The 13,813-nt window shown below is 54.4% G+C and overlaps 5 protein-coding genes across 5 annotated transcripts; 2 read left to right on the top strand and 3 right to left on the bottom strand.

Moving 5' to 3' along the window:
- The first annotated feature begins 42 nt into the window (after positions 1-42).
- Positions 43-2,396, top strand: BJX68DRAFT_217331 (glycoside hydrolase family 72 protein). The gene is made up of 6 exons (XM_071037838.1): positions 43-145; positions 213-451; positions 506-543; positions 594-619; positions 684-1,466; positions 1,558-2,396. Exons 2-6 carry the CDS (start codon positions 380-382, stop codon positions 2,190-2,192), a joined length of 1,554 nt encoding a protein of 517 aa, XP_070902058.1. The 5' UTR covers positions 43-145; positions 213-379; the 3' UTR covers positions 2,193-2,396.
- On the bottom strand, positions 1,951-3,963 carry BJX68DRAFT_217415 (FAD-dependent oxidoreductase). Its single transcript, XM_071037841.1, has 3 exons — positions 3,743-3,963; positions 2,656-3,661; positions 1,951-2,584 (listed from the first exon to the last, which is right to left on the bottom strand). Exons 1-3 carry the CDS (start codon positions 3,827-3,829, stop codon positions 2,355-2,357), a joined length of 1,323 nt encoding a protein of 440 aa, XP_070902059.1. The 5' UTR covers positions 3,830-3,963; the 3' UTR covers positions 1,951-2,354.
- A 275-nt stretch (positions 3,964-4,238) lies between these two features.
- On the top strand, positions 4,239-6,362 carry BJX68DRAFT_231014 (putative MFS transporter). Its single transcript, XM_071039277.1, has 6 exons — positions 4,239-4,423; positions 4,468-4,576; positions 4,619-4,768; positions 4,817-5,496; positions 5,585-5,736; positions 5,856-6,362. Exons 1-6 carry the CDS (start codon positions 4,265-4,267, stop codon positions 6,058-6,060), a joined length of 1,455 nt encoding a protein of 484 aa, XP_070902060.1. The 5' UTR covers positions 4,239-4,264; the 3' UTR covers positions 6,061-6,362.
- Positions 6,363-6,385: 23 nt separating this feature from the next.
- On the bottom strand, positions 6,386-9,014 carry BJX68DRAFT_231018 (uncharacterized protein; the record flags this gene model as incomplete). The annotated part of the gene is made up of 5 exons (XM_071039278.1): positions 8,238-9,014; positions 8,049-8,180; positions 7,732-7,999; positions 7,594-7,679; positions 6,386-7,542 (listed from the first exon to the last, which is right to left on the bottom strand). Coding segments are annotated over exons 1-5 (1,799 nt in total), but the record flags the coding sequence as incomplete, so codon positions are not given.
- Positions 9,015-9,139: 125 nt separating this feature from the next.
- On the bottom strand, positions 9,140-11,275 carry BJX68DRAFT_231019 (inorganic phosphate transporter). The gene has a single exon (XM_071039279.1). It carries the CDS (start codon positions 10,996-10,998, stop codon positions 9,295-9,297), a length of 1,704 nt encoding a protein of 567 aa, XP_070902062.1. The 5' UTR covers positions 10,999-11,275; the 3' UTR covers positions 9,140-9,294.
- Positions 11,276-13,813: the final 2,538 nt, after the last annotated feature.

Raw genomic sequence — 13,813 nt, forward strand, 5'->3', positions numbered from 1 at the left:
GTGTCATGATGAGTGGGGAGTCCGGGCGCTATTACCATGATTCCTATTTGATTTGATTTGATCGTACCTTGTTTGCTGCAATCTGCTTCCTTGCTAGTAGTTGAGTCTACTAGTCTGGTCCAGCAACCACTGTTTATCTATTTTGGTACGCTAGCCACGAATCCTCGAATCCACGTTGCGTATTCCAATCTTAGTTCGATGTCTCGAAATAGAGCCAGCCCTCGGAGATAAACATCCCCACAATTGTGGGAAATGGCGCTAAGGGACGCGTCAGCTTGGCTTCTGGGTATATAGCGAGACTGTGTCTGACTGCCGGGATCTCTGTGTAAGGTTTTTGGTGTTTGGATAAGACTGAGTTCTGTGTTTTGTGTTTTGCGCCATGAAGTTTGCTCTTGCTGCGGCGGCCCTTTTGGGGACCGCGTTGGCGGATGTTGACCCCATTGTTATCAAGGTGTGTGTCGATTGGATATTTGCTGACTGAGTTTGGGCTAATGAGTGGTCTTAGGGCTCGAAATTCTTCTACTCGAGTAACAATACTCAATTGTACCTCCTCTCTCCCTTTTATCTACTGGGCATCACTAACGAGACTCCAGCTACATCCGCGGCGTCGCCTACCAACGTACACCCCCCAACCCAAACCTCCCCATCCAACTCAATAAAAACCCTAACAAGCTTCACACCAGAGGACTACTCCACCAACGGCACAACCTCCTCCTCCTCCTCCTCCAGTAGCAGCACAAGCTACAAAGACCCGTTGGCCGACAGCACATCCTGCACACGCGACGTGCCCATCCTGCAAGCCCTCAACACAAACACCATCCGCGTCTACGCCGTCGACCCCACAGCCGACCACTCCACCTGCATGAGCCTCCTCGCCGACGCCGGGATCTACGTCATCGCGGACCTCTCGGACCCGACGGAGTCGATTAATCGCGATGACCCGCGCTGGGAGACGGCCCTCTACACGCGGTACACGGGAGTGATTGACGCGCTGGCGAACTATACGAATACGCTGGGGTTCTTTGCGGGAAATGAGGTGAGTAATACGGTTGATACGACGGATGCGAGTGCGTTTGTCAAGGCTGCGGTTCGGGATATGAAATCGTACATCAAGAGCAAATCCTATCGGTCTGGATTGGGAGTCGGGTACGCGACGAACGACGACAAGGATATCCGCGTCAACATGGCGGATTACTTCAACTGCCAGGAGGAAGACGAGGGGATTGATTTTTGGGGGTATAATGTGTACTCGTGGTGCGGGGACAGCTCGTACAAGGCGAGCGGGTACGAGGACCGCACGGAGGAGTTTCGGAATTATAGCGTCCCCGTCTTCTTTGCCGAGTATGGCTGCAATGATGTGCAGCCAAGGACGTTTACGGAGATTGAGACGCTCTTTGGGGATACGATGGCGGAGGTTTGGTCGGGGGGCATTGTTTACATGTATTTCCAGGAGGATAATGATTATGGTATGCCCTCCCCTTTACTAAGCTCTATACCAACCTCGATCCCCTTACGTTTTGTTCCTGGTTGGGTGCAGAGAAACTAACAAAAGCCCAGGCCTCGTCTCCGTCGTCGACAGCACAAGTGTGTCCACAATGGCCGACTACAAGTACTACTCCAGCCAAATAAACGCCGTCTCCCCCTCCGGCACGAACAAAGCCTCCTACACACCCACAAACACTGCGCTCCAAACCTGCCCGTCCGTGAGCGCCGGCACCTGGCTCGCAAAAGCCTCGCCGCTCCCGCCAACCCCCAACACCTCGCTGTGCTCCTGCATGGACGCCTCAAACGCGTGCGTCGTCGACTCCTCCGTCTCGTCGTCCGACTATGCAGACCTCTTCTCCGTCGTCTGCGGGCTGACGGATTGCACGGGGGTTACGGCGAATGCGACGACGGGGAACTATGGCGCGTATGGAATGTGCAAGCCAAAGGAGCAGCTGAATTGGGCGCTGAATAAGTATTATTCGGAGCAGGGGGTTGCGTCGGCGTGTGATTTTAGTGGGAGTGCGATGACGACGAGTACGGCCTCTGCTACGGGGTCTTGTTCGTCTATGTTGAGTGCGGTTGGCACTGATGGCACGGGGACGGTTTCTGCGACGGGCACTGGGGCGAGTGCGTCTGCGACGGAGACGTCGGGGGCCGGCAGGGTTGTTGTTGGGGGTGCGCTTGCTGGGTTGTTGAGTCTGCTTTGAGCTGATTAACCTATTATTCTTTTTCATATCTTCGGTGCTTCCTTCTTTTGATTTCTTTTCCGTCATCTCATATGTATCTATATCTACATCTCGAGGCCCACACCCTTCCATTCTCTACCATCTCTTACCCTGTATATACCTTCTGGTTAGATAAAACAACAATCAAAGCTTCCGCCTCGCCAAAATCGCCGAGTTCTCATTCAGGGAAGCCCAGTCGTGCGCGTCCAGACAAGCCTGGTGACTCAGCTGCACAGCGCGCTCGCCTCGCTCGCGCATTTCGGTCTCGTAATCTGTAATTGCACTCGCTGGGTCGGAGCCCGAGTAGATTTTCTCGATTGCGGCGACGAGGTTGTAGACGTCGAGGATCCCGTGGTTGCAGGCTTCGCCTCGGTCTGGGGTTGGGATTGTTAGCTCTCATACCAAATCCAAACCCAGATGAAAGAGAAAGGTGAGAAGGACATACACATCGTCATCGCATGCGCCGCATCGCCCACAAGCGTCACGGTTCCATCTCTATTATCCCAAGGCTGCGGCTTCCAATCCGCCAATTTCACCTCGACGACCGGCGTCCCCTCGGGGATATTCTGTATCACGTCACGCAGGAAGGGGACGAAATTCGCTGCGCGGCGCTTCATATTCGCTAGGCGCTCTGTGTCTGTAGCTGCGACCTCATCGCTGGGCGACTTTACTGGCCAGGAGAGGCCGAGTTGGACTTTGTAGGGCCTCTCTTCTCCATTCTCCGCTGAATTGGTTTCTTCCTGGTTGAATGTTGGTGGTTGAGCTGAAGAAGGATGACGCAATGGCGCATCGAGCATAGAAAACCAGAAGTAGTCACCCGTCTCTGGATGGCAGCCCTGGAAGAGCAAGGGGTCCATCTCACGTAGGGGCGCGACCTCTGCAGCTGACAGGCTGATACCAACGCCTGTGAAGCGGATCGGGAGGGGGTTATTCGTGTAGTTGTCCGGACAGAGGAAGCGGCGGATGGAGGAGCGCGAGCCCTCGGTTCCCACAATGAGCGTTGCGGGTTCACTTTCTTCTTCCTTCATCTTTTCCTCTTCTTCCCTGTCGGATGAGTTGGCTCTGCGTCGGAGGACCAGTCTCGGCTTCTCTTTGCTGTTCCCACCCTCATCATCTGTAAATCTGACCCCCTCAACCCTCGTCCCCCACTTGATATACTCTTCAACACCCCGAAGAAGAACCCGCCTCAACCGCTCCCGATTAACCCTCCACCGCCGATTCGGCGGAATACGCCACTTGACTTCGCCCGTCGCATTATTGATGAACAAGAAATTCCCATTATCGTTCGCTGCGACGACGGGGTCGACCTGTGCTGCTTCGATGGCTGAGAGGACAGAAGGCGGCAGCAGCGAGGGGAGATATTGCAGTGCCCAGTGGAGTGTTAGGGCCCAGCCTTGGTGGCGTGAGGAGGGGGTTGGATCGCGCTCGTAGATGGTGAAGGGGATGGATTTCTATAATATTTGGTAGGGGTTGGAATGTTAGTGGGTTCGCTGTGAGGGTGCAGTGCGGGGAAGAAACCAAGGGATGGAAACCTGTTTAAGTGCATGGGCCAGGATAAGGCCTGTTATGCCGGCGCCGACGATGAGGACGGGGTCCCTTTTAGCAGCTGAGGATTGCATCTTGCTTGAGCAAAACGGTAAAAGGGTAAGAAGAGAAAAAGAGGCGGGATGAGGGGCAGATGGCTGTGGCCTTGCAGGGTTGCAGCGGCTGGTATAATTGCTTTTGCTAAGCGCAGGGATGAGGGCATCCTTCCATCTCGGTAAAAGGCGATCAAGGTGTGGCGCTCGTCCGTGGATTTGAAAAGTCTTGACGTTATGCTTTTGCTTGAATGAACTAGATGGAAATTATTTCCGACTAATTGAACCACAGAATCTTGCTGCTTGTGGGATATACCATTATAGATGAAATATCGACCAGGATCTGTACTCGCTGTAAATGTCGGTGTCCAGGAGAGGCAATTGAAGTCTAATCATGCCGATCATACATAAGCCGCTTCTCTCCCTGTGCAACCTCGTCCATTCCACCTCTTCCCGCTTCATCTCCAGCTCAACACGATGGGTACGCAGCGAGAGGCTACAGTCGACGCCCACGACACTCGCATCGAGCAAGTGCCAGTGTCCGATGCGGCTCTCCTTCGCCGCATAGACTGGCGGATCATCCCGATCATGTTTCTGGCTTATTTTTTGCAGTTTCTGGACAAGGTGGTGCTTAACGTAAGCCTCCTCGTCCGGCCAACGATGCAGATGTTAAGTTGCAGTACGCAAATGTCATGGGCATTCAAGCCGACCTGGGAATGTCTGGGAATGGCTTTTCCTGGCTGGCAACGGCTTTTTTCATCGCCTACTGCATCGCCGAAATTCCACAAGGTACGCTCTCTTGTTGAATAGTGATCCCAGCTAACAGCACAGGCTTCCTCCTCCACAAGTACCCCATCCCCAAAGTCCTCGGCTGCAACATGTTGATCTGGGGAATCACCATCTGCTGCACCGCCGCAGCACAAAACTACGCGGGTATCTTGGCCTTGCGAATCATCTTGGGCACCACAGAGGCCGTTATCGGTACGCAATTCACCCCTTCATAGTTAGACAGAGTGCTAAGCAAGACAGCACCCGCTCTTACAATCTACACCAGCCTGTGGTACACGTCCGCAGAGGCAACCCCGCGCTTCGGCCTCTGGTACTGCGGTCTCGGAACCGGCCAGATCCTCGGGGGGCTGATCTCCTTTGGCGCGCAACATGCCCCGTCCTCGCTCTCCTTCGCCGGCTGGCGCATCATGTTCGTCGTGGTCGGCGCAGTCAACATCTCCGTCGCCCTTCTAGTCCTTACTTTCCTCCCGAATAATCCCCATACATCCCCCTTCCTCTCCCTAGCAGAGAAAACCCACCTCGCCAACCGCCTCAGCACATTCCCATCTCTAACCCTCAATTCCAAAACAATCCACATCCCCTCCCTCTACGCAGCCCTAACCGACCCGCAAACCCACCTCCTCGTCCTCCTCACAATCCTCACCTGCACGCCCTCAGGCCTGATAACGACCTTCTCCGCACTCCTCATCCGGAACTTCGGGTATACATCTCGCGAAGCCGCGCTGCTGAATATGCCCTCGGGCGTCGTGAGTATTGTCTCGACGCTGTGTGCGACTATTGCAATTGCGCGTGGGTATCCGCGCTGGCTGGCGATTAATGTCCTCCTCGTCCCGACGCTTGTCGGCGCGTGTTTGATCTCGTTCCTTCCGCCCGAGGGGAATGAGGCCGGGTGTTTGGTTGGGATTTATTTGGTGAATACGGTACGGCATTCCCCTTTTTATTCTCTTCAGCTTGAAGACATTTGATCAAGATTCTCCGGGTTGCATGTGTACTAACCACCAGCAATAGACCGTGGCCCCCCTAGCCCTAATCTTCGCGTGGACAGGCGCGAATTTCAAAAACACCACCATGAAAGTCACGGGGTGCGCAGCCGTCTCAGCGGGGTTTGGTATCGCGAATATCATCGGCCCGCAGACCTTTCAGGCCAGGGATGCGCCGGAGTACGTTCCCCTGTCCCTGTACCCCCTTCAATTTTTTCTACCAATTACAGTATAGCCCGCTGGGCTCCACGTAGTGTATATTCATAGTGAAGAGGTGGCTAACCGAGAATTCGGAACAGCTACACCCCGGCAAAAATCACAATCGTCGCGGTGAACGCGAGCGCGATGGTTGTTTCAACCGCGTTGAGGGTGTTGTATGGGATGAGGAATGCGAGGGCGCAGGGGAGGGGTCCGGGTGGTGAGGCGAGGGGGTCGATTGAGGGGAGGTTCATGAAGGATGGCAATACCGTTGTTGAGAGTCCAGGGTTTCGGTATGTGTACTAGTGCAAGACAACAGAAGGATGGGATGGGATGGGATGGGGTGAAATGGAAAGGCAAGTCCTATACCGTGTATTTGATCCCACTGAATTGGATCGATGTACCTGCCGTGTGCAGAGGGAGAGTGGTTGGGAGATTATTATTGTTGCTATTTTCTTACGAGGCTTTGTCTCAGATTATATACATGACAGTGTCTGCGTAAGACGCATAGGACGATAGTCCCTCTGTACTTGCTTTTATCCCTGTATTATCTTACTGGGTCATAAATCTCGGCTCTGCTCCATGGGCGATGGGTCAAACTAGCAGCGAAGGTCTTGTGCTCGAAGAATAACCACTTTTTGAATAGATAGTGTCGGGAGAAATGCAAAGCAAGGATATACAAGGAGCGTAACAGGTTGAACTAGACAGAGCCATTTCCATCTGTCTACAGTAGATTTGGGTAAGAAAAACATGAAGAAAATTCCCAAAAGTCACGCGTGGTCCGCCTTGAATAAAAAGAAGCATTCGCTTGCTAAACCCTCAAAACACCTCAACACCTACACTAATAAACCATGCATGCAAATCAAGCATATAAAGCCCGTCCATTAGTCAATCCACGTTCCAGGCATAACCTCCACCTCCCTCTCAACCATCCTCCAAAACTGCCCCACAACCTCGTCAAGCGGGTTCGTGACCCAAATAAACCAGTCCTCTGGTTCGGGCCCGTATGTAAAATCCAGCAGACGAAACTTGAACCACTTGGATACCGGCTTGGCATCCTTGAAGAAATCGATACCTTGATCGATACCCAGTTCAAGTTCCAAATCGACGTCTCCGTTCCTGTGCAGCTCTCGCTCCAACTCTCCATACTCTTCCAGGTCCACACCGAGTGCTTGGAGCTCTGATACCCATTTCCGAAGGGCCGGGGTGAATGACCACTGGCACCGCCTGAGATGTGTAAGCGCCAGGCCCCACCCACGTAGGAATGTGACGAGGGGCGTCTCGCACATTGTTGATGACACTTGGTGTAAGTCCGCCGGCGCAACACTGGCGTCCCTGAGCATTTGTCTCCAGCCGTCGGCATTTTGCGTTTTCTCCAAGCCGAAGTCGAATGCCATGCATTCAGTAACTCTGTGTAGGAGAGTATCACCATTCTGGTCCTCCAATAGATAGGCTTTGGGATCAATTCGTCCGCCCATGGCGATTTGGAACATTTCAGGGGTCGATTCCATGGCGAGGGAAACTTGGATCCGCATGGCCCGCTCGAAGCGCACCGAAAGGGGCAGAGCGGGATAGTCTACAAAGACACGGCGGTGGATTAGATCAAGGGCTTCAGGGGGGCATTGGATTCCAGTGAACCAATATGGAAGCTCGCTGCGGTCCTCGAGAAACACATCTTCGTCTTCGTTGCCGGCAATCAGTAGTCGGTAGAGATCGACTATCGCCGGGATTTTTTGCGGCAACTCAATCCATATTCTAGAGTAGACATTTGCGTAGTCCAGAGGACCGCTGTTGCTGCATTAGTCGAGCAGTGAAACTGGGCCGGATTGAGAAACGTACACGCCTATGTCATTTCTGTAGGTTGGGTTGGCACCATTATTTAGCAACAGTTGACACATTTCAGTCTCGCCGTTGAAGGCTGCAATCTGAATGGCGTTAGATAGTGAGCCACTGGGACCCAAGACTGTGGACACGTACGGAAAGTAAGCTGGTCCCGTTACTCAAGCAGTCAACAGGAGACGCGAGACGGGAGGAGAACAGTCGCTGGACCTCTGCCACATTGCCCTCGGCACAATACTGGAAAACAGGCGACGAGTCGGAGATGAGGTTATGTGTCTGGAAAGTAAAGGTCCAGCCAGACATCATACGGTTCGTCTGGAGGGTCCAGACTTTGTTGATAAAAGCTAGGGGAATGCGCAGTCGATATTCGGCACTTCGGGTGTTGGATCCACGCGCTCGTTTCACGCTGTTCCACGTTCAGCGATGATTCAAAATTGGTATCAGACCTTTCTTACCGCTTCGCTGATACTTGGAGATAGCCCTGCGGCTCTTGATGCGTGCCCAGGCATTTTGTGCTTCCACTTGTCTGAGATTGTATGACGGCGACAAGTTGGCGGATTGTAGCATCATGTTCGCGTATTGAAACACTATGCATCGATAAGTCGACGGGCGCAGGAAGCACAATAATTTTTCAACTCACGCACCTGCAATACGACCCCTGAAGCAGCACGAGCGTCCCCTTGATGGTATCCAAATTCTGCTTCCGCGCCTTGATCGCGTCCTTTTTCCAAACAAGCTTCATCTTCTCAATCTTCTTCCGACTCGCCGCCGAAGCCGCAAACTGTCTTATCTCGTTGATCGTCGCCTCCAGATCCTTCTGAAACGTACGCAAGCGCCGTTCCGTCGACGGGCGACTCAAAACACCCAGCGACGCTGGATCCAGCGCTTCAAGGACCCCCTGCACAACTTCCGCATCTTCAATCAGGTCTTGTAGCTCGGTCGGCGCGTTTTTCACAAACGATCGGAGGCTGCGCAGGGTGCTGATTGTTTTGACGATTTGATCGAGGAGCCCCACGACGCCGAATCCGCCTGCGACAACGCCGAAGACTTCGGCCATGGTTGTTGTTGTCGCAGTTGGCGTTGGCGCTGGCGTACAGGGCGAGGATCGACCTAGAATCGGGGTGCGTGCGGAATCAAGTTGAAATGTTGAGCTGACATGACAAGGAATTCAGGGGTCGAGACAACTTGGGAGGGAGGAGGGACTGTGGGCGAGGCGTTGACTTTGCAGGTTCACGCGCGCTGCGGCAGGAGGCTGTGTGCAGGTGAAACAGGCCACAGCCACAGCCGGCCAAACGCGTAGCGCCCAGCAGGGATCATCATGATAAAGTCGGCCATCATTGGAGTCTGGCGATGCAGTCTTGCGCGATAAGGCGAGACTTGGCGAGCGGGGCAGACACGGCGACATTCGTGGAGGATTTTGCGGTCGGAAGAAGCTGTCGGTTGCAAAGTGGGAGATGGCTGGATTTTAATAGCGACAGAGAGCTAATCTCCGGTCGACCGGCTTTAAGGGAGGAGCGAAGCGGCCCACCAAATGAGGAGGGAGCTGAGCTAGAGTTGGAGACGAGAGAGTAATGAGCAGAAAAGAAAAAGATTACTCGTTACTAAACAGATTGAGAAGCGAAACATTAGATTGCATATACGGGTATTCTCTAGAGCAACATCGACATCATACTATAAACAAATCACATCACACATCACGGTCTAAAAGTGAGGAGTGTTCAGGGCCATCAGGCAAAGCAGACCCGAGATCAGACCAGCGCTAGGCAGGGTCAGAATCCAGCCGGAAAAGATGAAGGCAATCTGGCGCCAGTTGATAGCAGCGAGATCGTAGTTCATCAGGGCAACACCAACAGCGGAACCAGTCAGGCACTGGGTGGTGGAGACGGGGAGGGAGAGACGCGAGGCGAGCAGGACGGTGATGGCAGCACCGAGCTCAGTAGCGAAACCACGAGTGGGCGACATCTGGGTGATCTTGTTACCAAGAGCCCTCATGATGTGGTATCCGTAGAACCAGAAGCCACCACCGAGCAGAAGACCGGCGAGGACCAGGAACCAGACCGGGGTGCTGGCCTCGGTGTCGACCACGCCGGAGCGGTAGGTGTGGTACGAGCCAACCCAGGGGCCGACGGCGTTGGCGACGTCGTTGGAACCGTGCGCGATGGACATCATGATGGCGGAGATGACTTGGCAGTAGGTCCACATGTGCTCAACGCGGTCGTCGTAGCGGCGGGCGCGGGAGTGGATGTCGCGGAGAAGGGTCGAGTCGTGGGTGATGACGTCGCGGGTGACGCCCTGGAGGAAGCAGTACTTGAGGTATCCCCACCACTTGGCCGGGTTGAGCCAGGAGAGCTCACGGACGGGGTCGAGGAAGCGCTCCTCGGGCTCGATCAGGCGCTTCTTCGGGGCGATCTCGGGGCTGGAGGTGACCGAGTCGGGCTGGCGCTCCACGTCGGAATCTTTGGGGCCCTTTTCTTCGGCGGGAGCGTCAGGGTTCTGGACACCAGTTCTGTTGCCACCGGCGTTGACGACACCGTAGGCATCTTCGTAGTGGTTCGTCAGCGCCCACTCACCCTGGCGGGGGTAGTAGAGCGGCGGGTTCTCTTTGTAGAGGAGAGGGCCAAGCGGGACGTGGTAGAAGCGGATGCGGGAATCGCGCTGGACGAGGCGGCGGTGGAAGTAGGGCATGAAGAAGACGTAGCCGATGAGGAGACAGCCGAAGAAGCAGCCGAGAATTATACCGGCAGCCTTGCCGCCACCGAATTCCTCGAGGGAGGGGGCGGTGGGAGCTTCGACGGTGATGAACAGAGCGAGGATACCACCGGTGAAGGCAATGTACCAGGGGATGAGGCGCAGAGCCCACTTCAGTGGGTCTTCACGCTCGAGAACGGAGTACTTGAGGGTGCCGAAGATGATGGCAGAGAAACCGCAGGCGATGGCGGGCGCAATACCCCAGGAAGCAGCAACCTGCGATACACTGCCACCAGTCCAGCGCCAGGTGATGTCGGCGTCGGTAGCAAAACCGACACCGATGAGGGCACCGACAATGGTCTGAGTGGTCGAAACGGGCCAGCCCATAAAGGTCGCGGCAGTCAACCAGGTGGCACTGCCAACCTCGGCGCAACCCATGGCCAGCATAAAAGTGCCGGGGTTGCCAATGAAGCGGTCGGGGGTGATGATGCCAGACTTGATGGTGTCGGTGACACGGTCACCGAGCGCGACCGCACCGACGAACTCGGTGATGATGGCCATGATACCGACATGCCACATCTTCAGGGTGCGCGCCGCGACGGAGGTGGCATAGGCGTTGGCCACATCGTTGGCTCCATTACTGGCAGCACTGAAGACAAAGGCCATCGAGGTGATGGCCAGGATCCAGTCATACTTGGCTGTGATGGCGGGAATCATTGCGACGACAGTGCTTCAGCAGAAGACTTGTCTGGCCTTGAGAGAAGGAGGAGGAGGGGGAGCTGGTGGAGGATGAGAGAACGCACAGATTGATCGGAGACGAGCAGGATTAAGTACCGGACCCTGAAGCAGCAGAGGCGACGCGACTTGTCGGGATGCTGGCTGCCAAGTGTCGTCCGACAGGCTCTTTTCGAGCTCCGGCAGAACGTGAGGGCTGAAACGGCAGGCATTGGCTCGATTGCTGCTGGAGTGCCAAGCAGTCGCCAGAGGAGCGGACTTGGCAGACTGCGAGCTGGTTGGCCAATCAAATCACCGAAAAGAGCACGTTCCTGAGCTTGTGGTTGAGAATCGTCCCTGCAGCCCCGCCATTATTGGCTGCACCCGCGCCAAGTTCGGAAACCAACGGCCAAGCCTCTTGGCCTCCCAATCATCATGAGTTCGTTTCTAGGCACTCGATCACATACTGTTTCGCGGAATCTCTGCGATGAGAGCAGCCTCTGCATCAGGTGGCGCACCGTCGTGTTTTAGCGCACGTGGGGGAGTTGCTCCTTCTTATGGCCTCCAGTCCACCATCGCGCCCTCATCCAAGGCATTCCAAGCCCATATCACACTGGGCCCTGGGCCCTGGGGCACCAGCGACCATGGCTGATTCGCCATGAGCCTCGCTCTCGCGAAGCCCTCAAGCCACCCAGAACTTCTAGAATCCTCAGCGTCAGCTTCAGTACGTGAGTCGCGTGCTCAGTCGCCAACAGGCCCCATCATCCCTGCCACGCTGATGCACCTCGGCCGGTTTTCTTGCAGCTTCAGGCGCGTTCCCGTTCCAATTCTCCACTCAATTCGATGATCTCTCGTTACCTCGCCTCGGCAGTGGAGTCTGCTTCCAAGACGCAAGAAAACTCTTTCTTCTGTCCTCCGTCGTCCTGACATCGCTGGCTCACCAGCCAGATGCTGCCTGTCTAGGCATTCTTCCAGAACACCTCGTTGTCAGCATTCCCGCCACTCTAGTGATCGGATGGCTGCACGCTTTTTTCACACATCCATGCTCTCTCCCAGTGTCCTTATTTCTTCTGGAAAAAGCAATAATCACCGGACATGGGTTTGATTCGACCCCAATCTCACTGCCTGGCACTTCTCCCACGTTCTTGGTTCCAAGCAGCAATAGTCATTTCCAGCTAGACAGTAGTCTCATGCACTCCGCTTATACCTGCCCTCGTATATGTTTACCTCCGCAAATTATAGATCTGGGCGTCCCTGACGAATCCGCGTCTAGATATAGAGCACGATGTACCCTTGCAGGGTGATCCGATGTTTGTTCTCATCCAAGACACTCGTTGCCCGGCTTCAGCCATCAACGCGTACGGGCGCAAGACGAGTCATAGCTATCAATCACTGGACAGTGGAATGATGGTCTAGTTGCTATTCATCGCGACGCCGAGGAGAGGAATTTTCTTTTCTCGTCTCGTCGCCACAGGGCCATGCATCCTGCGCAGAGCTGGATACTGCTCAGTTCGCGTCGACCATCCCACACGCGCACACACTCTCTCTCTTCAGTCCACCTCGCCACCGCGCAGCTCCCGACACATCCGGTACGCATACGTCCAACAGGACGCAACGCGTTGGTAATAGAATCTCGAGTCCCCATCTACGTCTTACGGCATGTCCGTTGCGACTCGCTGGAGTAGCCGTCTCTGCATTAGTCCCCGAGCCATCGGCCCTCGACGAGCCGTTCCCACTATCCTCCGTAGTCTACCGACAACTGACTCTCAGCAACGGTTCCTTGCAGCTGCCAGCTGCTGATCACGGAACACGTCTCGGAGGTGCCGGCCAGCGCTCACATACATTGAAGCCGACCGTGGCCGTGGCTCACTGTAACCTCCTGACCCTGAGACAAGTCGCGCGACTCAATGCCGACTGTGAGGTACGGGGTCTATCCTTCTTACAACGTATGTCTTCTCGCGTGGTACTCAAAGTTGCCTGGCATGTAGCTTCCAGGTAATATCATCAACCAGTCGTTCTGTAGTAAGTTGCCTTCGGGTGCTCCCCGACCGTGTGTGTGGGTTAACCCTTTTGCCTGGCCTCGATACTCGGAAGGATGATGGGGTCGTTTTTGAAGTTCTGGACATATTTGCATAGTATGCAATGCGTAGTATTGATAGAGCATGAAAATGGTGTCTAGAATCAGCATCAGGACTAGTCTAACGCTTGTAGCCCGGCTAGAGTGTCCCTGTCCCATCGCGTACGTGGATAGTCGCTGTGTCGCCGCTGATTCTGCAGAGCACTCTGCAGTCTTCCGACTCATTCACCGTGATAAGCATTTGCTTTTATATCTGCTCGCTCACCAGATATATAGCTTCGCATATTCATGTCTTCGAAGGTATTTAAAGGCCGGCATGATCTGCATGAAAAGTGTGTACTAAGAGTCAAGATAAACATGTGGGAGGCGGAAATATATAACGTGGCGAGTAGCGAGCAGAGATAGCCTAAAAGCCACCTTTAATTTAACCTTAAAAAGAACCACAGATCCATCGCGGTAGAGGCGCCGAAACAAGATCTGGAGGACCTCCTTACTATTCAGCAGATCAGAAACACAAAAGGCCGAACCAAGATGAGTAAAGGTTCTCTCACTCAAGTCTCAAGGGCAGGTAAATATAGTATAAGAACTCTTAAGCGCCTATTTAAGTAGTGGCCTCAGGCTAAAGTTACTGATGCCCTACGTATAGCAGCAGCTTCCTTAGAGGTAATGGGACTCTATAGCGGCCGTTCTTCATGGCTTGACAACTGTACGCTGATCAACAAGGGCAGCCCAGGATATAAG

Source organism: Aspergillus pseudodeflectus, assembly GCF_044049435.1.
Source record: "Aspergillus pseudodeflectus strain CBS 756.74 chromosome Unknown BJX68scaffold_9, whole genome shotgun sequence".
NCBI lineage: Eukaryota > Fungi > Ascomycota > Eurotiomycetes > Eurotiales > Aspergillaceae > Aspergillus > Aspergillus pseudodeflectus.